We start from the raw sequence: 16,828 nt of genomic DNA, 5'->3' as shown, positions 1-16,828 counted from the left end.
TCATGGTCCAGTTTTACAGGTTCTCCAGACTAAACGTATTAAAACACAGTTTCCCATAATCCACGTGGGCACTGTAGCGCTTCAGTGCAATGACGTAGTCAGGAACTGCTCCGGGGCCAAACAGCTGAGTTGTGTTGTGAGTATTTTTAATGACTAATTTAACATGTAGCCAACTTATTTGCGCCAGGCAGGGCTTGAGCTTTCGGCCAGCCTTTGTCGTTATCTTTAAACTGCTAAGTGTTGCTCAGAGACTAAACAAAGAGGCTTTCTGTTGTGCGTAACACGTTAAAACACTACGTACGTACTTGTTAGTTGTTCGTAACTGTAGTTACAGTTAGCCAGCTAACAGCTAGTAAGACAATAGCAGTTGGTTAGCCCGGGTTAACGTGTCAACCAGCGGTCTAAGAAACAGTCTGTGCCCTTCACAGCAAATCATAACTGCGTTACAACACTTCACGTGAAACAAATAACTTATCCTCAGTGGTGTACTCACCTTGCTTTCCTTTCCTAAGCAGCGACAACAGAGGTAAACCTTGTCTTTGAGTATTTCAAGCGACGGCTGACTAACTAACATCCAATTTCAAACGATAAAACGGCTCAGCGAGGGACAATAAAGCATCCTATTCATAATGCAGTTTGTGCACTGTGCACCCTCTAGCGACTATTGAGGTATAGATTGAGCAAATTCCAAAACCAAACACTTCGTTAAAGCAGTGGTGTTGACTTGTGGCTTGAAGTCGTGCTCCCAGTCAGCTGATCTCACTACAGAGACTTTACTCTGACTGATAAATGCGATCAGCAGGTACAGTGTTTGGGCTCTAATGAAACTTGTATATGCTTGCCTTCACGAGTCACGGCCCTGACGGTGCCTTTATCCCGATCAGTGAGGCATATCAGATGTTTGCCTGCGCACTTCAGTGATCTGAGGCGAGCTGTGGCTTGTGGTCTAATCCCTCCTGTACTTGAGCTCTCTTTGACAGCAGCAGCTTCCCTGAATGCACAATGAAAAACAACATCAGCTGCTTTTATTGACACATCATCTCTTTTCGTTTTGCTCCTGCTGACTCTGCTGTTTTGGTTCTGCAGTTTCATCATCTGGGTTGCCTGATGCAGAGGTCCTCATCAGAGACCAAAACACAGTCTGTGTGTGTGGGGGGGTGTTGCCACTGAGGACAGAGGTCAGGTAGGATATCTTAAGGCTGTCATGTTTAACATCTCACAACAGACACATTGATTCAATTGGTGTGACACCAATCAACTCGGTGCATGTGATGTTTTGGCGTCATGTGACAGAGTTGTTTTATTATCTGGGTGTGTGTTCCTGCTTTAACCCGGCTTCTGTCCCTGCAGTCCGCTGTCAGAATGGTGCCTGTTCATGCTGCCTGTGCCCTGTTAAGCCTTGCACCCCTGTTGGTGCTTGGTGCTTCTCCCATTTGGACCCAGCCCGAGCAGGTGCACCTTTCTTATCCAGGTACATGTTTGAACTCTCTCCATCAGCCATGTGTTTTTCATTCAGGGATACAGTTTTCCCCTTAGTAATACAAACCAGTGTCCAGATCATATGGATTGCAGATTTGCAGATGTTTTGTACAAATCACTCAATAATAAAATGATTGGAAGCACTGGTATGTTTAGAAAGCTGAACTTTTTCGTACTGTTATGGAGCTCTGCAACGAGTCTCACTGAGGTTCACGTTCACTTTCAGTTATTTGTGATATTCAATGAAGTCAGTGTGTTTCATGTAAGGCAGCTAATTTAATGGCTGAAGGCCTTGATGAAACTTAAAGGTTTGCTCCCTGCCACAGCAACACGTCCTGTTGAATTGTCCTGGTGCACGGAAACACTACCTGTGTACACTCTGTAAGTCATTTAGGTGAAAGGCACCAGATAAGTGCCTCAAGTGCCTTACACATCGCTGATGTTACCCTTGGTTCACACAGTCTGTGCAGCATGAATGTTCTTTTGTTCATTCCTTATGAAAGTGAAATGTGGTGTTCATTAAATGAGTTGATGTCTTGATGAAATGAGTACCTGGCCAGTCGTCAGCTTAACGCAGCTCTCTGATGGTTATATCTCGCCAGCGGCAAGATCAAAAGCGCCACTTTTGTGCAACGTCAGCTCTTTCATAAGCATTTCTTCTCTTTTTCAGACGCATCAGTAAGTGAATCCAGTTGTTCTGTCAGATCAATCTGCATCACAATTCCAATAATTGGGTTTTTCTTCACAGGAGTGCCGGGTTCTATGGTCGTGACCTGGACCACCTTCAGCAAGGCAGAGAGCGAGGTGGAGTATGGCCTTATGGGGGGTCAGCTCTTTGAGATGAGCGCCAAGGGTGACGCCACTCTGTTTGTGGACTCAGGAAAGGAGAAGAGGAAGATGTTCATCCACAGAGTCACTCTCACAGGCCTCAAACCTGCTGCTACTTATGGTGGGTGGAGCTTTGATAATACTGTGCTTCACTTTGTCAGAATATTTTCCACATTGACATGTTTTTCTCCTACGTAATTTCAGTCTATCACTGTGGGAGCGATGAGGGCTGGAGCGATGTGTTCTCCTTCACTGCTCTGAATGACAGCACTAGTTTCAGCCCCAGGTTTGCTCTGTATGGAGACCTGGGCAACGAGAACCCTCAGTCTCTGGCTCGGCTGCAAAAGGAGACGCAGCTCGGCATGTACGATGTCATCTTGCACATAGGTAAGCTCCACACTGATAGAAATAGTCCATATTATTTGTACTGTAAAAGCAGAAAAGAGATTTATCAGCTGTTGTTTAAGGCGTTAGTCATCCATAGATACCTGGGACAACACAGATGTCTAATGAAAAGGGAATAAATCATGATGGTAATTACTGTAATCAGCATAATGATACCTATTCGTCATTTGTGTGTTGTGCTTTTGGACAGTATGGGTTGGATTCCGGTCACTCGCTCGCTCCATCACCTCACAGTTGGAAAAGTGAATAGGTAGAGAGGAGAATCTAAACAGAATGTGGGTCTATGTGGTACGAAAATTTCAAACTCCCTTGCCTCAATTTCACGCCAGGGTTTAGAAGAACGGCATCATCTTTTCCTTTCGTTGGCTAACACAGACTTGAACACTATTTTGCAGCCACAGAAAATATTATTCTTTCTCGGCCTTATGAAGCAAGACCAAACGTTTGTTTGAGGCTAATCTTAATCCACTAGTCCACATTTTTTGAACTATACTTCATTGTTTTCTTGCTGAAAGTTAGGTGAGCTAGAACTAGAACCAGCCGCTGATTAGCGTAGATAAGACTGGAAACAGGAGGAAACAGCAAGTGTGGCTCTGTCCAAAGGTGCAAAAAAAAGTTCTGGAATATAACAACTCCCTGTAAAACCACAAATAGTCATTTATATGTTTTGTTTTTTGTGTAAATTAGTGAGCTCTATAGATGCTAGATGGTAGATTTATTTATTTACCTTGAATGGAGCCAGGCTAGCTGTTTCCTCCCTTTTCCAGTCTTTATGCTGATCCAAAGACTGCATAAAGACACAAAAAGCAATTATAGACAGACATGGAATTTCGAAACCTTTAGTCACAAGCCAGCAATACGAGGAAAGCAGAGGAACTCACCTGGAGGCGAAAGAAAGCTAATTCCACACCGGATGAAACACATGACAGATGATTGAAGAACCTGTCAGACAGGGAGCTTACCCAACCAGAGCAAGATGTCCTAGCCAAAGGATTAATCTTTACCATCGCACCGCAGCATGTACGCATAGTTTACCTCATCATAGCAACAGAATCAGCCATAAGGAAAAATAACTTAACAGGAAATGAGGCAGAACAGATCAGGTTCAACTCAAAGACACTGTTTTCCAACCACCCTGAAAGGAAGGGCGTGACATCACTGAGTAAGGACCAAGACACAGAGTGTTTACAATGATTCAGTCCTCCTCGGATAACTAAGAATCTTCGTAGACAAAACTAATCAAACTTTGCAGCTTCTAGCTTCATATTTAGCACTCAGACATGACAGTAGAATCCATCTCCTCATCAATTTCTCTGCACGAAAGCAACAAAGAATATTTTGCAGAATATTGAACTTTTCCTTTGAGTGCATCGTCTCTATACACAGCTTTTGGGGCAGACGATGTTTGGCACAGTGGACCACAGATGTATATATTGTTGCTGTATGCTGTAGGAGAGTTAAAGTCTTAAAAACGCTTGAAGGATTCATTCTAATCTTTAGGTTTCTTCTTGTTTTGCAGGGGACTTTGCCTATGATATGCATGAGGTATTTTACTCTTCTGTCTTTTCAACTACATCAACTCTGATCACACTTGTGCCCAGTTAAGGTCACTGACAGCAAATTTCTTTCATCAGAAGCGTATATTCTTAAAGCCCCTCTGATATTCCACTAATTCCACAATGACAGATGAGATAAGCCACTTTTCTTCACTGCACCCGTCTCAAGACTCACCACTATTTACTATCAGTGCATATAAAGGCCCTCAGCTGTGGTTGAGACACACAGCTTATGATCAGCGCTAGTGTGAAATGCCTTAAGCCTGCGGTGAAAGACGAGAGCAAGAGTTATGTCACCCAAGTATGTCTTAACTAACATTCAAACCCTAAATTTGAATTCCCAATAACATTTTTGCACATCTGAAAACCTCCCAACTGTCATCTTTTATACCGAGCAGAAGTAACCTTGTCTTGGATGCTAATATCATTTTTCTGAAGAGACTTCCTGCATTACTCAAACCTTTTTTTTCCCCCCTAAATATGGAGAAATGCTAAATGCAATCAGCAGACTGCTGCAAAAATTAACAACCATAATTCATCCAAGCTGTGTCTTTAGCTGGAATGTACAAGTACATCCTGCGGCTTCACTGATATTATAAATAGAAAAACAGAGAACGGGGTTTTTGTCTGAAAGGTCATTAATGGCTGCAGCAGGTAAAAGCCATCAGTGCAGCCATGAACCGCAGTGTTTTGTTTTTAAAAGCTAGTGTAGAAAAAAGATAAAACCGCCTCTGGTTTCAGTGAGGTTTGTTTGGTAGTGCTGATGACACATTCCTCAAGCTGTCTGGAAAATACGCTCATATAGTTCTTCAGACTAATTTGGCTGAATATCTGTGAGTGGAAAACAAATCAAACAGTTGTTTCAAACCGGAGAATCTCTGGCGTCATGTTTAACGGCTGAATGACACTGTTCCAGGACAATGCCAGGATTGGAGATGAGTTCATGAGGCAGATCCAGTCTATAGCAGCCTACGTGCCCTACATGACCTGTCCAGGCAACCACGAGGCCACATAGTAGGTGGACGTCAACTTCTTCCCCCTTTCTTTCATATTTCTTCTTTTTGCGTGCATTCTTAAGTGAACTCAGACACACATTTGGTCAAGACTGGTTTCTTAACAGTGGCGACGTCAACAGAAATTCGTAGCCAGTGAGTCAACATGGAAGAGGGCTGACTGTTTTCTTTTTTGTTTACATTTTATGCCCTGTTCTGGTCAGGGGCAGAAGTATAATTAATGGCTTTTGGACAAAAACAGCAGTTCATTCTGTTTTCCATACGGGTGAGCGAGACTTGCCAGACTCCTCCTGACAAATTGCATTCAGAACTGGCTACTGTAAATGTAAAGGGTGTATGTGCATGTGTATTAGAGGTGGGGGAGGTTGTAGACCCCTAAAAAACATCCTTTCTGGTCATCCGCAGTTTTTCCCCTCTAAAGAACAGACTTTGGTCTGCCGAAAGCTCTTCACTGTACCATTTGACAGATGGGAGCTATTTTGGTCTCTAAAGGTTGGAGTAGCATCAGAAACCACCAACATCTAAACAAAGCAACGCTCTCCAAAACAAACATTTATCTGTCTGGGAGTCATCAGCTCTCACTATCTGTTTTTTAGTTCCCAGAGAAGGCCTGTGGTGGTGGGAGCTTTGTCTGCATTTTGACTCCTCTTCACTGAATGTGTTGTTCACATTTAAGCCTGGGAGGTTTTCTGGACTGAGACACAGGACAGTGAGGAGGGAACAATGCAGCGATTTGATGATTAATTGTCATTTTTGAAGAAAAATTCTTTAACATCAGGTTGTTCCTGCTTCTCAAATGTGAGGATTTGACACTTTGCTTTGTCTTAAGTGACTGGAAATTGTATATATCCAGGAAATTGTGGTGGGCATTTTTATTTTGTGTAATTTTCCAGATGAAATGTTTAACAAGTTTATTAAGAAGATAATCTGCAGATTAATTCATAATGAAAATATTTATTTGATGCAAAATCATCAACATCATCATCATTTTGAACATTTAATCAACTTTCTGTGATGACTGTAACATCAAAGTCAATACATGCAGGCAGCAGGTTAATCCAATAGTGTAAGTGTTTGAGCCAACATATATTTCTTGTTATTGTGGTCATATAAATGTCGTTTATGGAGCTGTCAGATTCCTGTTAATACAGCTGCGTGCCTCCCTTTGTGGGTGGCAAGTGGGAAAGCAAACAGCTTTTTGACCACAGTGAAAGTGTTGTTTTTGAAAAGCTAAATGGCAACAAATATGGATTGAAGCAGAAGATTTTGTTGGATTAAAACAATGAACATCTATCTTTTTTCAATCAATTTTGACTTTTGGATGTAACAACACCCTGGAGTCAGTAGACATTGGATCGCATGAGTCGGACACAATCCTACGCAGCCACCACTGGAATCCAATTCCACGAATAGTATAATACTAATTATATTAGTGTAGCCTAACTTTTATCTGAAACTGTGCAGAAATACCAGTTTTAAACAGAATGAATAGAAAACTGCTTTAGAATTCAAATGTCAGTTTTACAAATAAAGATTCAAAGCTTCAAACTCTTCGGTGCAGCCCTAAATTTGAGCCTTTTTGCAGCTTTTGCATCTAATTAAGATGTAATATGACAGAATATAATACACCACCTTGTTCAGACTAATTTTTCGGGTTCATTTCAACAGACTTTTGTCGAAGGTGATCAGATACTTCTAATCTTGAACGTCAGCAGATAATGTAGCCCTGAAGTCCAAGCACATCTGCTGGCATTAGTTCTGTTTGTTTGAAACATTTAGAGGGACTTGATCTTACACCATAATATTTACTTGCCGCTGCTATACTGAGACAGTCTTTGCCTGGCCTTGCCATGTGTAACATGACTACTGCCTGGTCTTTATTAGGGAGATGCTAACAGTAGTCTCTTTTTCTTGGCCCTGCTTCCTGACATTAGAACCTAATATCAAGAATCATCTCTATTGGCGCATTGCATAACCAGAAATCCAGCTCCCCTCTCCCTCTGCTATACCTAAATGTAAGTTTTGTTCTGCGGTGTTGTTAAGATATTCCCAGCAGCTGGCCCCGGCTTCTTCTTCCTCGCTTTCTGTTGTGCTCCCTCTCACTGTACTTCTCTGTTCCTCTCTTTCCAACCTCAAAACCTAATGGGTAAAAGGCAATTGAAACTGGGCTGACCGCAAAAGTTTTCAGTCAGCATTCCAGCAGGATGAGAACAGTGGATCCACTGAAGATGCTAAGGCCCCAATCAAGACGGTCTTTGTTCACCAAGCACAATATGGTTCATCGGGCCCTCGGAGGGAAGGCGAAGCAGCCGTCTCCGTTTGAAACAATGTCCCGTGATGGGAGTTAGTGACATGCTTCCTGAAAACTACAACTGGTTCCTTTCGCGTCTAACGGCCTGGATTAAGCTCATCAGATGATGAAAGGGGAAGATTTGATGAGGAGGGAAAGTTTTGTTGGGTCAGTTTAAGAGTCAGGTTGTTCACATTGAACTTGACAGCCACCAGATTTTTATCTCTGTCTCATTTTAACGGAAAAGCAAACACACATGGAAACAAGTGTGCTTCGGGTTACAGAGGATGACTCACATGTTGGACTTTCGTGGTGCAGATTAATGAAACAAATATAAGCTTATCATATTTGTACCACAAAATGAGAGACTTTAAAGCCTGTGGTTGACTTTATTTCTGCAGGCTAATCCTTTCCCTCCGGGCATGCCTGCTTATTTCACTCTGTTTGGATTCACAGAGACTTCAGTGTATTATTTTATGGAACAGAAAATTGATTGTTTATTTTGATACCTTTACCGGCCACAAGATGGGAGTATGAACCCATCCTTTGGCTGTTCCTGGTTCAGCGCCATGACTGAGACCTCCAGGTCATAATTGATTTTCTCAGGAGCAGATCTCCTTCTTTAACTCTGTTTTAGCTTGTATTACTTGTGTAGTTGTGCTAGGATCTACTATGAATTTCAGTTGATGCATTGTTGTAAACGCTATAAAACTTGCTTCAGATATTTTAGTAATATTCAGGAGTTCAATGTGAAATTTGAAAATTTTAGTTATTATTATGAGGGAGTATGTTGATTTGTTGTGATAGTAATACAATAGACACCTAAACAATGTTTTCAAGGTGAACATAAAGAGATGCTGAGAACAGCACTCTCCTTCATGCTGGCAGATCACAGCTTACAAACTGAATTATCATACTGGCCTTGGCCACTTAATCCTGACCTCTGCGTCCTGAGAACCTACAGGTCTCATTAGTTTTAGACTTATTCAGCATTAGTGAAGGGCTCTGTGATCCTCCTTTGGTGTCCCTGCTCATGGCCTTTCACCTCTGACCCCGCTGGTCTCTAGTTACCTCAAACCCTACATTAACCCAGTCAGTGCGGAGATCCCAACTGTCCCACCCTGCTCTGGCTGCAGTCCAGAATATTCCCTCCCTTATGTAAGATAAGAAAAGAGTCATTCTCATCACCTCGCTTAGTTAATGGCCTGTTGAGAGGACTGGCTCCTGCTTTCATGCTGAAATTAAAAACCTTGAAAAGAGACTGGCAGGTTGGCGTCAGCGAGAGCTTTCCGTGAAAGAGCTGTTCCCTTTTGCATGGTGCACCCATTGTAATATTTGAAGACGACTGGTTTCATGCGGATGATGGTGCACTTTGATTACTTCTTGTCCTAAATGGCATGCCTAGTTTGGTGCAGTGCAGAGACTGTGCGAGCGCTGATAGATAAGTGTAGTTCTGGACTGATCACTGTGAGCATCCTACTATATCTGGATCAAGTAGGAACCACCACAGCTCAGTGCTTAAACAGCTGAGAAAGTTCCTTAAGATGTGATGTCTCTAATGGTCGGTGGATCTCAAATTATAGTGTTCTTTACACAAGATGTCATGGTTTTAAGAGGGGTATATTTAGAGGCCTGTTTCGTGATTGACAGGTGTAGTACACTCAGCCATAGTGGCTCCTACTCACTCACCCCATCTCAGCTCCACCCATGCTCCCCCACCTAGCCCAGATTTTTGATTATCTGGCTCCAGAAACTGACCATGATCCCAAGCTTCAAAACATCCCAGCAGAAACTTAAAGGGCGATGTCACAGAGGCTACATCCATGTTTTTCCACAGCCTTTAATTTGGAGAGGCAGCCACTGATAGCCTGGCTACAGCAAAGTGTACGGTTTCTCAGAACAGCTAAAACGAGCTACGTCTTTTTTTTTCTTTCTTTCTTAAAGTTTGAAGCAGATGTCACCACGACACTCTGATGGTCATCTTTATCTGATGATATAGCACCCTGACTTTTCAGCCTGCTTGAAATGAAAACTTAAATGTGACTTACAACAAAAGAAATAAACCAAAACCAGGCAGTTATTATAAGAATTGCTGGTTTATAGTAAAGCTTAGAATTATATTCAGTGTGTTGCGAATGGATTGCTTTGAGCTCTGGTGTAGGCACCACAAAATAAGAGAGGGCAGAAGTCTGTGGTGTTAATTGCTGTTTCTTAGATATTCAAAGAATGTAGATTGTGTTTTCTTAATCAACCTTTTTCCCTCTTGTTTGTTCACAGCAACTTCTCCAACTACAGGAATCGCTTCAGCATGCCAGGCCAGACTGAGAGCCTGTGGTACAGGTGAGGGAGGAGATAATACTTCGGCCTTGTGGAGCTTTACATGACACACCTACACCCTGTCGTCATCACCTACATGGGCTGCGTCTCCCTATCTGACAATGATTAGTTTGTAGACAGGCGTGTGTCTGACATCCGCATATTGTCAATTGGGCAGGTAGCCTTCTGTTGCAATTTGAATGAATGGATTCATTTCATTTTGTTGCCACTAGAATATTGTTATGTATTTCTAGCAGCAGCACCAACTTCAAGTGCAATACTCAAGACTAGTTCCAGTTTTCCAGTCCATTTTTAGTTTTTTCCAGTTCACTTTTTATATCTTTGGACCATATTTCAATCAAAAGCTTGGTCTCCTCCTCCCCCCATGTGCTACAGCAGGTCTAATGATAACCTGCCATAACTTCCAGTAACTGGTCTGAAAGTCCATGACCATGGTTCAGTTTGATCCAGATTGAGATCACCTCTTTTTGTTGGACCAAGGTTTAGTTGTTTGGTATGGACTGTGGAGGTTTCACACCTGTAATTTTGGTTTGGAGCAATCTGAAATCCAAAAGTCCAGACCAAACGAGTTGGGTGTGAAAGACGCCTGAGTTAAGGTGGACTTTGATGTGCTTAAGCAGGTGAAAGAACCACGAGCACTTTTGTCAGTAGGTGACCACTTCAAACCCAAAGTGTTTGCCAGCTGCACATGCACAGAGCTAGAAAAGAGAAATCATTTCTATTCCAACATGGGGACCCATGTGAAGTATCATGTGAAGGTTTACCAAACCTCCTACTGTATTTCAGAAAGTAATGAGCTGGAAGAGGCAGCACAGAGGCAGAAGAGGAGTGCAGAGTACCCTTAGTTTAGTTTGCCTTCTATCTCAGGGACATGGGGACTACACAAAGGAGCTATACATCTGAAGGGGTGACGCATAGCCCACTGCAGACCTTCTCTCAGACAGTAAGATAAAACGTAGACCACAGGCCAGCTGCCCACCTCTCAGTCCCAGACGCAGACAGGCCTGCTGGCAGAGAGCCCTTACCTCATGTGCACGGTTAGGAACGAGAGGAGGCAGAGGGGAACACTGGAGAGGCAATGTGAAATCTGACTACTAATGGAAACAGCTCATAACATACAATACACATGTACAGAACACATGCTTTTCCATGAACCCTGCAGGGTGATCATGGGAGCACACACACAGTGCAGTGAGGACTTTATTGACTAAAGTACCACATTCAACAGCAAAACGTCAGGCACAAAAACGTTGCCTGGCTTTTTCACACAATCTAGAATTTAAAGAGAGGCCTGTTGTTGCTTATCTGCTGACTTTTAGCATGCTTCCTCTACTGGGTCAAGGCTGTGTATCATTTTAACGATGTGTGTCCGCAGCTGGAACCTGGGGTCAGCGCACATCATCTCCCTCTCCACTGAGGTTTATTTCTATCTCGAATTCGGCCTGGAGCTCCTCTTCCAGCAGTATGAGTGGCTGAAGAAAGACCTGGAGGTTAATGACCGCGGCAGCTACATGTGTTCGTGGTGTCTTAGTGCTCTCCTTTGTTCCCACACTTTGCACTCTCTCTTCTTTCCACTTAAGCACAGTGTTATCTTTCCAAGAAGTTCCACTCTCTCTTTCTCCATTATAAATCTACTGATTACTCATTCTGTTCCAATTAAAATCACCTCTGTCTTCCTATCTCAATGTGACACACACATACATGTGCATGTCTTCTCTTATCTAGGAGGCCAACAAGCCAGAGAACCGAGCAGTGCGTCCATGGATCATCACCATGGGACACAGACCCATGTACTGCTCCGATGACGACCAGGACGACTGTACCAAGTTTGACTCCTATGTGTGTAAACCACAGGATCCTCGCCATTCAGTCATACACTTTGTCATATGTACACAATAGCCTGAGGTACTGATCTCTTCACACTGCCATAGAGGCTGTTACTTCAAGATTACTTCAAGCATCAAACTCATCCTGGCAGCTGGCTTTATGAGAAGCATGTACATAGAAGAGAAAGTCAGGAGAGGCTTTAAAGTCTGGCTCAGTAAAGAAGGATGATTCCACTCACACATCTGTTCGGTATCAAGTGTGGAAATTCCTGTTGTAATGGCTTAGCTGCGTTCCTGATGGCAGACATTTTATTAGCAAGGCATAATTATTCAACATGCAATGAGCGTTTAACAGGTTATGAAACTGTCTCCGTTTCACACTGACGCCTCTATACGAGAAATAAAAGTAGCTAAAAAGAGTACAACATAAACTAAATGCCAGCCTGAAAAAGTAGGTTTTCAGTTCATTTTCAACTCTTTAACCTAATACAACCATGTATCTAATATTTTATTTGATTTGGCCAAGCAAAAAAATACATATCATCACCTTAAAAGATGTTGTAAATTGCCTACAAGGACTCATATGTGTTATTTTGCAGTTTGTGGACAGCTGTGTATTATTACAGGTTCATCAGGTATTTGTAGGACTCGCTGTCTGCTGTGTTGCCTGACACTTGAATTGCTCCTGGAAGCGGACGTGTCACACGTGTTGCAAGCTGGCCAGTCCGCATCGCAGCCCATAAGCACACCGAGTACAGTCTGCAGTCATAATCACTGTAATTTGGAACCAAATAGTTTCCACTTAGACTTACTCCTCTCAGCACTTGGCACTGCTGAGAGTGAGGCTGGCATGGCCATGATGGCGTTCCACCAGGTAGTGTTTCAGGTAGTGTGTCGGACATTAATGCCTGTTCATGCTGTCATTATTCCTCTCTGTTATATCTCAGGTCCGGCTGGGACGGAATGACACCAAACCGCCAGCTCCTGGTTTAGAGGATCTATTTTACCGCCATGGTATGGTCTCTATTTGACAACCAGCTGTGTGCTGCTAATGGGTGTTTAAGATCACAAATTTGCACACTCAGACAGACTAATGTCCTACCAGTTGCAGAGAGCAGAGCAATCCAAACATCCTTCATGAAAAAAGCAGGCCTTTGGTCTGGCTTACATCCCAACAGCCTATTTGCAAATGTTTTTCCTGTATTACATTTCTCAGACTTATGTTTGTTGCGTTTAATTATCGAACTTGTGGTGGAACTTTGAAAGTTTTGGTTGCTGTGATCTTAAGCTTTTGTTGACTGTTGAGAAATCTCCAAATTAAATGGGCAGAGGATCTGAGAAACATTAGATTCCACAGCAAAATGTGTTTAATTGAGCTGTTTGGGCAGTTGTGTTTTCTATGGAAGATTACTCACTATCATCAGATATCTTTCACAGGAGTGGATCTGGAGTTGTGGGCACATGAGCACACATATGAGAGGCTTTGGCCTGTGTACCATGACAAGGTCAGCTCCTGTGATCTTAATTCACCACATTCTTAAATCTGTAGTCTTTGTTGTGGATAAATGAAAGAGACCTGTTATGTTTTTCTCTTCAGGTGTGCAATGGGAGCAAAGAGCAGCCTTATGTCAACCCAAAAGCTCCAGTGCACATTATCACAGGCTCTGCTGTAAGTAGTGTCTCATCACTGCATCACCGTTAATGTTTTTCCACATGGATCCGTGCAAAATTGACAGCAGCATCAACACAAACAATGTTCGGTATTGTTCACAGTCCTCTCTGTGCAGCAGTTGCTCTCAACATGAGTTTAGCACCAGCTGTTCCTCTGGTTAAGTGTTTTTCTGATGTGGTGGTGAGCAGCGCGGGCATACTTCGTCATCCAGCCACAGAGGGTTTAGTCATCGGTATATCAAAATGCGGCCAGCCTCACACCGAGACACAGCCACAGTTGTAAATGTCACACAGGGTTTTGTGGACAGAGCTCGAGAAAGGCATGTGGCCCTTCACCAACAGATTCAGTCTGATCACTGCTGATTCCTCTGCAGGGCTGCAGAGAGAAGACTGACAGGTTCAATCCAAACCCCAAAGACTGGAGCGCTTTCCGCAGCACAGACTACGGCTACACCCGCATGCAACTGGTCAACGCCACCCACCTTTACTTGGAGCAGGTGTCTGATGACCAGGTAAGCGCACATGGAGGAAGGTACACATAAGCACAGTAAAGATGAAATGACACACTTAAAGGTCAAAGAGTAACAAAGACTTTTCTGTGTGTTCCAGTACGGCAAGGTGATTGACAGCATATGGGTGGTGAAGGACAAGCACGGCTTCTCTGCCTGGTTCTGAAGACTGCCATCCTTTAAGAATAACTATCTCCTCAGGAAATTCTCTCTGAACTTTGAACAAGCACTTTTTGGCTGCTACCAAGCTTTTTAAATTGAAGTATTCGGTGTTGAAGTAGCGAATCTTTTGATTTTAGACATTTTCTGGTATGTTTTACCCAATGAGAAGACCACTTTATGATGATCCTCTACTGTGAATGTGGATAATGTAACTGTAATTCACTGTTAGGTGCTTAGCTGAACAATGTTTTCTACACGGCATCTTTTGAATAAATTCAGCTTCTTTATGGATATCCGGATTGGTCTTTCTTCCAAAACCATCATTGTAGTTTTTTTTTAGTCAGACTTTTCATTGACAGATAGATGTTGGTCCCTTCCTCTCTGCCTGAATTATCCATTGACAAAGGACATAGACAGCATGGGTCTGGCAGACACCAGGCCTCCATCCTTTCAGAGCGTATTTTTCATTTCAAACACCTGGAAATGCACTTAGACGGATCAGATCTCCCTTCTATCACTATCTAGATGACAGATTCTCCCTCACTTAATCCTATCAGGATATTGGAACCTCATTTCATTGTCCATCTGTGTGGCCTTCAGGACCTGAGACAAAAATACACATGGAAGTGTACGCCTTCACAAAAGGACTATTATGTAACTCAGGGATGCTTGTGGCTTGGGCACATGCAGAGTAAGAGAAGGCGCTTTCCCCAGAGGCGTGTTGCTCGTGCCATGAGTCTCACCACTATGTTGGCATTACTTCCTAATAACATCATGCTGCCTCTGATGAATATTAGCTGACAGTTAAGTTGGTTTAATAGTTTAATAATGTCTCTGCATAAATCTGTTGAAACAACACAGTCTACATATACAAAATCAATGAAATCATTAACATCACATACAGCACATTATTTGGCATTTTTATCCAAAGCACGTGCAATACAATGAGAGAAAATATGTTAATCAGTGATGGAAACACTGCAGGGAAAGTACCTTTTTTTAAAAAAAATCCAGATGAAGGGCCAAAAATGTTAAAAAGACAAAATGTTAGAGCAGCTAACATTTTATCACAACAAAATAAGGAGCAGAGAATTTTGCAGAGTACAAAAGTAGTCAGGCATCAGAGGCATGTCTGTCAATTTAAGGCTTTGTTGAACTACTCTCTGATGTCGATACCCTGCCGTGCGGCGGTGTCTGGCAGAAGAGAGAGACGCAAGCTTACAGTGATCACGCCACACAGTCACATGCTCTTTAGTGCACCAACCCACTGCTAACTGCCACTCACACACTGACTTATGACGGTAAATGTATCTTTGTAGAAAAGGCCCCGCACCACTGAGTCCCAACCTTTGACCGTGCTGTACTCCGTATATTGTCGTGTCCCACTGAGTGAGAGACATCAGGAAGAAGTGGCGCTAAGTGCAGACTGCAAGAGGCCAGCGGGGGGGCCAGAGAGGAGAGCATGTGCTGCCAGACATTAGCCTAGCTTGAATCATTGTATTTGTTAACTATTGTGAGCGACCACATTTATAGTCCAATAAATGTTGGTTGTTTTCCAGTTAGTCATCTATGCACAATGTATGATGCAAAAATGGACGAGTGGAAAGTTCTTTCCTTAAATAATGAGCTCGTCACGTGGCGTGCACATTCCTCGTCATTTAGTTCATGTGATTTCCAAAAATCCAGAAAAACAAAACACTGATCACAATCCAGGAAAAAAAGAGCAAAGAGAAAATAACATGCCACTTCAGATCGCATGGCTGTTACTGAAATATGATGTGCTTATTACCACCTATGACAGAGGAACAGCAGGTTTGTGGTCATGTGGTTAAAGGCTTTTGTTGACAGAGAATTGATTATTAGCTTTAACAGGGCAACAGATTGTCGAGCGCTTCCTCGTCAACTCCGCGTCCCAATTTGTTTCTCTCAAAGCTCTGCAGGATTTGGCAGATCAGAAGTCAGACTTGTTAGCTTATTTCAGCAAAAGCTAATTTTGAGGAATTCTGTCCACTGGCTTTTAGACACTGAGCAGACTGACTTGAAATACCCTCCTTCTCACTGTTAGTGTACATCGGTGTGTTTGTTGTAACCAGTGGTGGTGGCAGTGGGGTGGCACTTTAATGCGTTACAATTGACTGGAATTTGCCCTGTTAGTCCTCATCAGGTTAGTTTAACATTGGAATTCATTGCCAGTTGATGACCTGGTTAAACAGGAGCAGCTGTCTGGTTAGACTACTAAATCTCCTGAGACCTTGATGTGACCACACGGCCTTCCCACTTCAGTTAACTTCATTCCAGCAGGCTAATTTCTTATGACACATCAACAGCTATTTATCCTTTCCCAAGCTTATGGCTCAGTAAACTCTAGCAGTAATGAACTCTCTCAAGGCCACATGTGAGATTGAGAAGCAGATGTCTCTTTCTCTACACCAAACAGCCATGAAGCCTCTCTATAAGACCTCTCATAGCGCCCTTTGGTTAAACTCTGCGGCTTACCAACATTATTTATCTATTTTCAAGAATCTCTTGTAGCTCTTGCACTCAACAACAAACTCCCTCAGGAGACAGGAGAAGGCTTCTGTGTGGTATTTCTCTCCGCGGGTGATCAAGGGGTGGCACTTGATCACAGGGTTAAACTGTGCAGACTGGATACATGTGTAATGAATTCAAGGCCCTCAGATGCTGGATCTCAGGGATATTTTCATCAATCCAGAAGCTCAGTGTTCTTCCATAACCAAAGCGCCACTATTAA

General features: G+C 42.8%; 2 protein-coding genes across 4 annotated transcripts in view; one reads left to right on the top strand and one right to left on the bottom strand.

Moving 5' to 3' along the window:
- LOC143331957 (KATNB1-like protein 1) overlaps positions 1 to 16,828 on the bottom strand; it is a 35,593-nt gene that overhangs the window by 2,408 nt on the left and 16,357 nt on the right. Inside the window, exon 1 of one of the 3 annotated variants that reach the window (XM_076749132.1) lies at positions 2,032 to 2,148. The exons of 1 other annotated variant lie outside the window; for it this stretch is intronic. The gene's annotated coding sequence lies outside the window, so the exon portion shown is untranslated. Of the gene's footprint in view, positions 1 to 493; positions 646 to 2,031; positions 2,149 to 16,828 lie in introns of those variants that run through there. One more of the 3 variants, XM_076749130.1, reaches the window with a different exon arrangement.
- On the top strand, positions 53 to 14,368 carry acp7 (acid phosphatase 7, tartrate resistant (putative)). Its single transcript, XM_076749129.1, has 15 exons — positions 53 to 136; positions 1,087 to 1,183; positions 1,351 to 1,471; positions 2,228 to 2,428; positions 2,512 to 2,694; positions 4,232 to 4,257; positions 5,185 to 5,282; positions 9,849 to 9,911; positions 11,284 to 11,398; positions 11,634 to 11,747; positions 12,682 to 12,748; positions 13,172 to 13,239; positions 13,332 to 13,403; positions 13,780 to 13,917; positions 14,015 to 14,368. The coding sequence occupies exons 3-15, from the start codon at positions 1,363 to 1,365 to the stop codon at positions 14,078 to 14,080; spliced, it is 1,320 nt and encodes a 439-aa protein (XP_076605244.1). The 5' UTR covers positions 53 to 136; positions 1,087 to 1,183; positions 1,351 to 1,362; the 3' UTR covers positions 14,081 to 14,368.

Source organism: Chaetodon auriga, chromosome 14, assembly GCF_051107435.1.
Source record: "Chaetodon auriga isolate fChaAug3 chromosome 14, fChaAug3.hap1, whole genome shotgun sequence".
In the NCBI taxonomy this organism is placed as follows: Eukaryota; Metazoa; Chordata; class Actinopteri; order Chaetodontiformes; family Chaetodontidae; genus Chaetodon; species Chaetodon auriga.
Note: the sequence above shows the minus strand (reverse complement) of the source record. Positions and strands in the feature narration are given on the sequence as shown.

Bases quoted from the DNA above. Each gene is read 5' to 3' on its own strand.
- acp7 (XM_076749129.1), top strand. From the start codon at position 1,363: ATGGTGCCTGTTCATGCTGCCTGTGCCCTGTTAAGCCTTGCACCCCTG. The intron at 1,472-2,227 runs GTACATGTTTGA...TTTTCTTCACAG, and splicing joins GGTGCACCTTTCTTATCCAG to GAGTGCCGGGTTCTATGGTC. The intron at 2,429-2,511 runs GTGGGTGGAGCT...ACGTAATTTCAG, and splicing joins CAAACCTGCTGCTACTTATG to TCTATCACTGTGGGAGCGAT.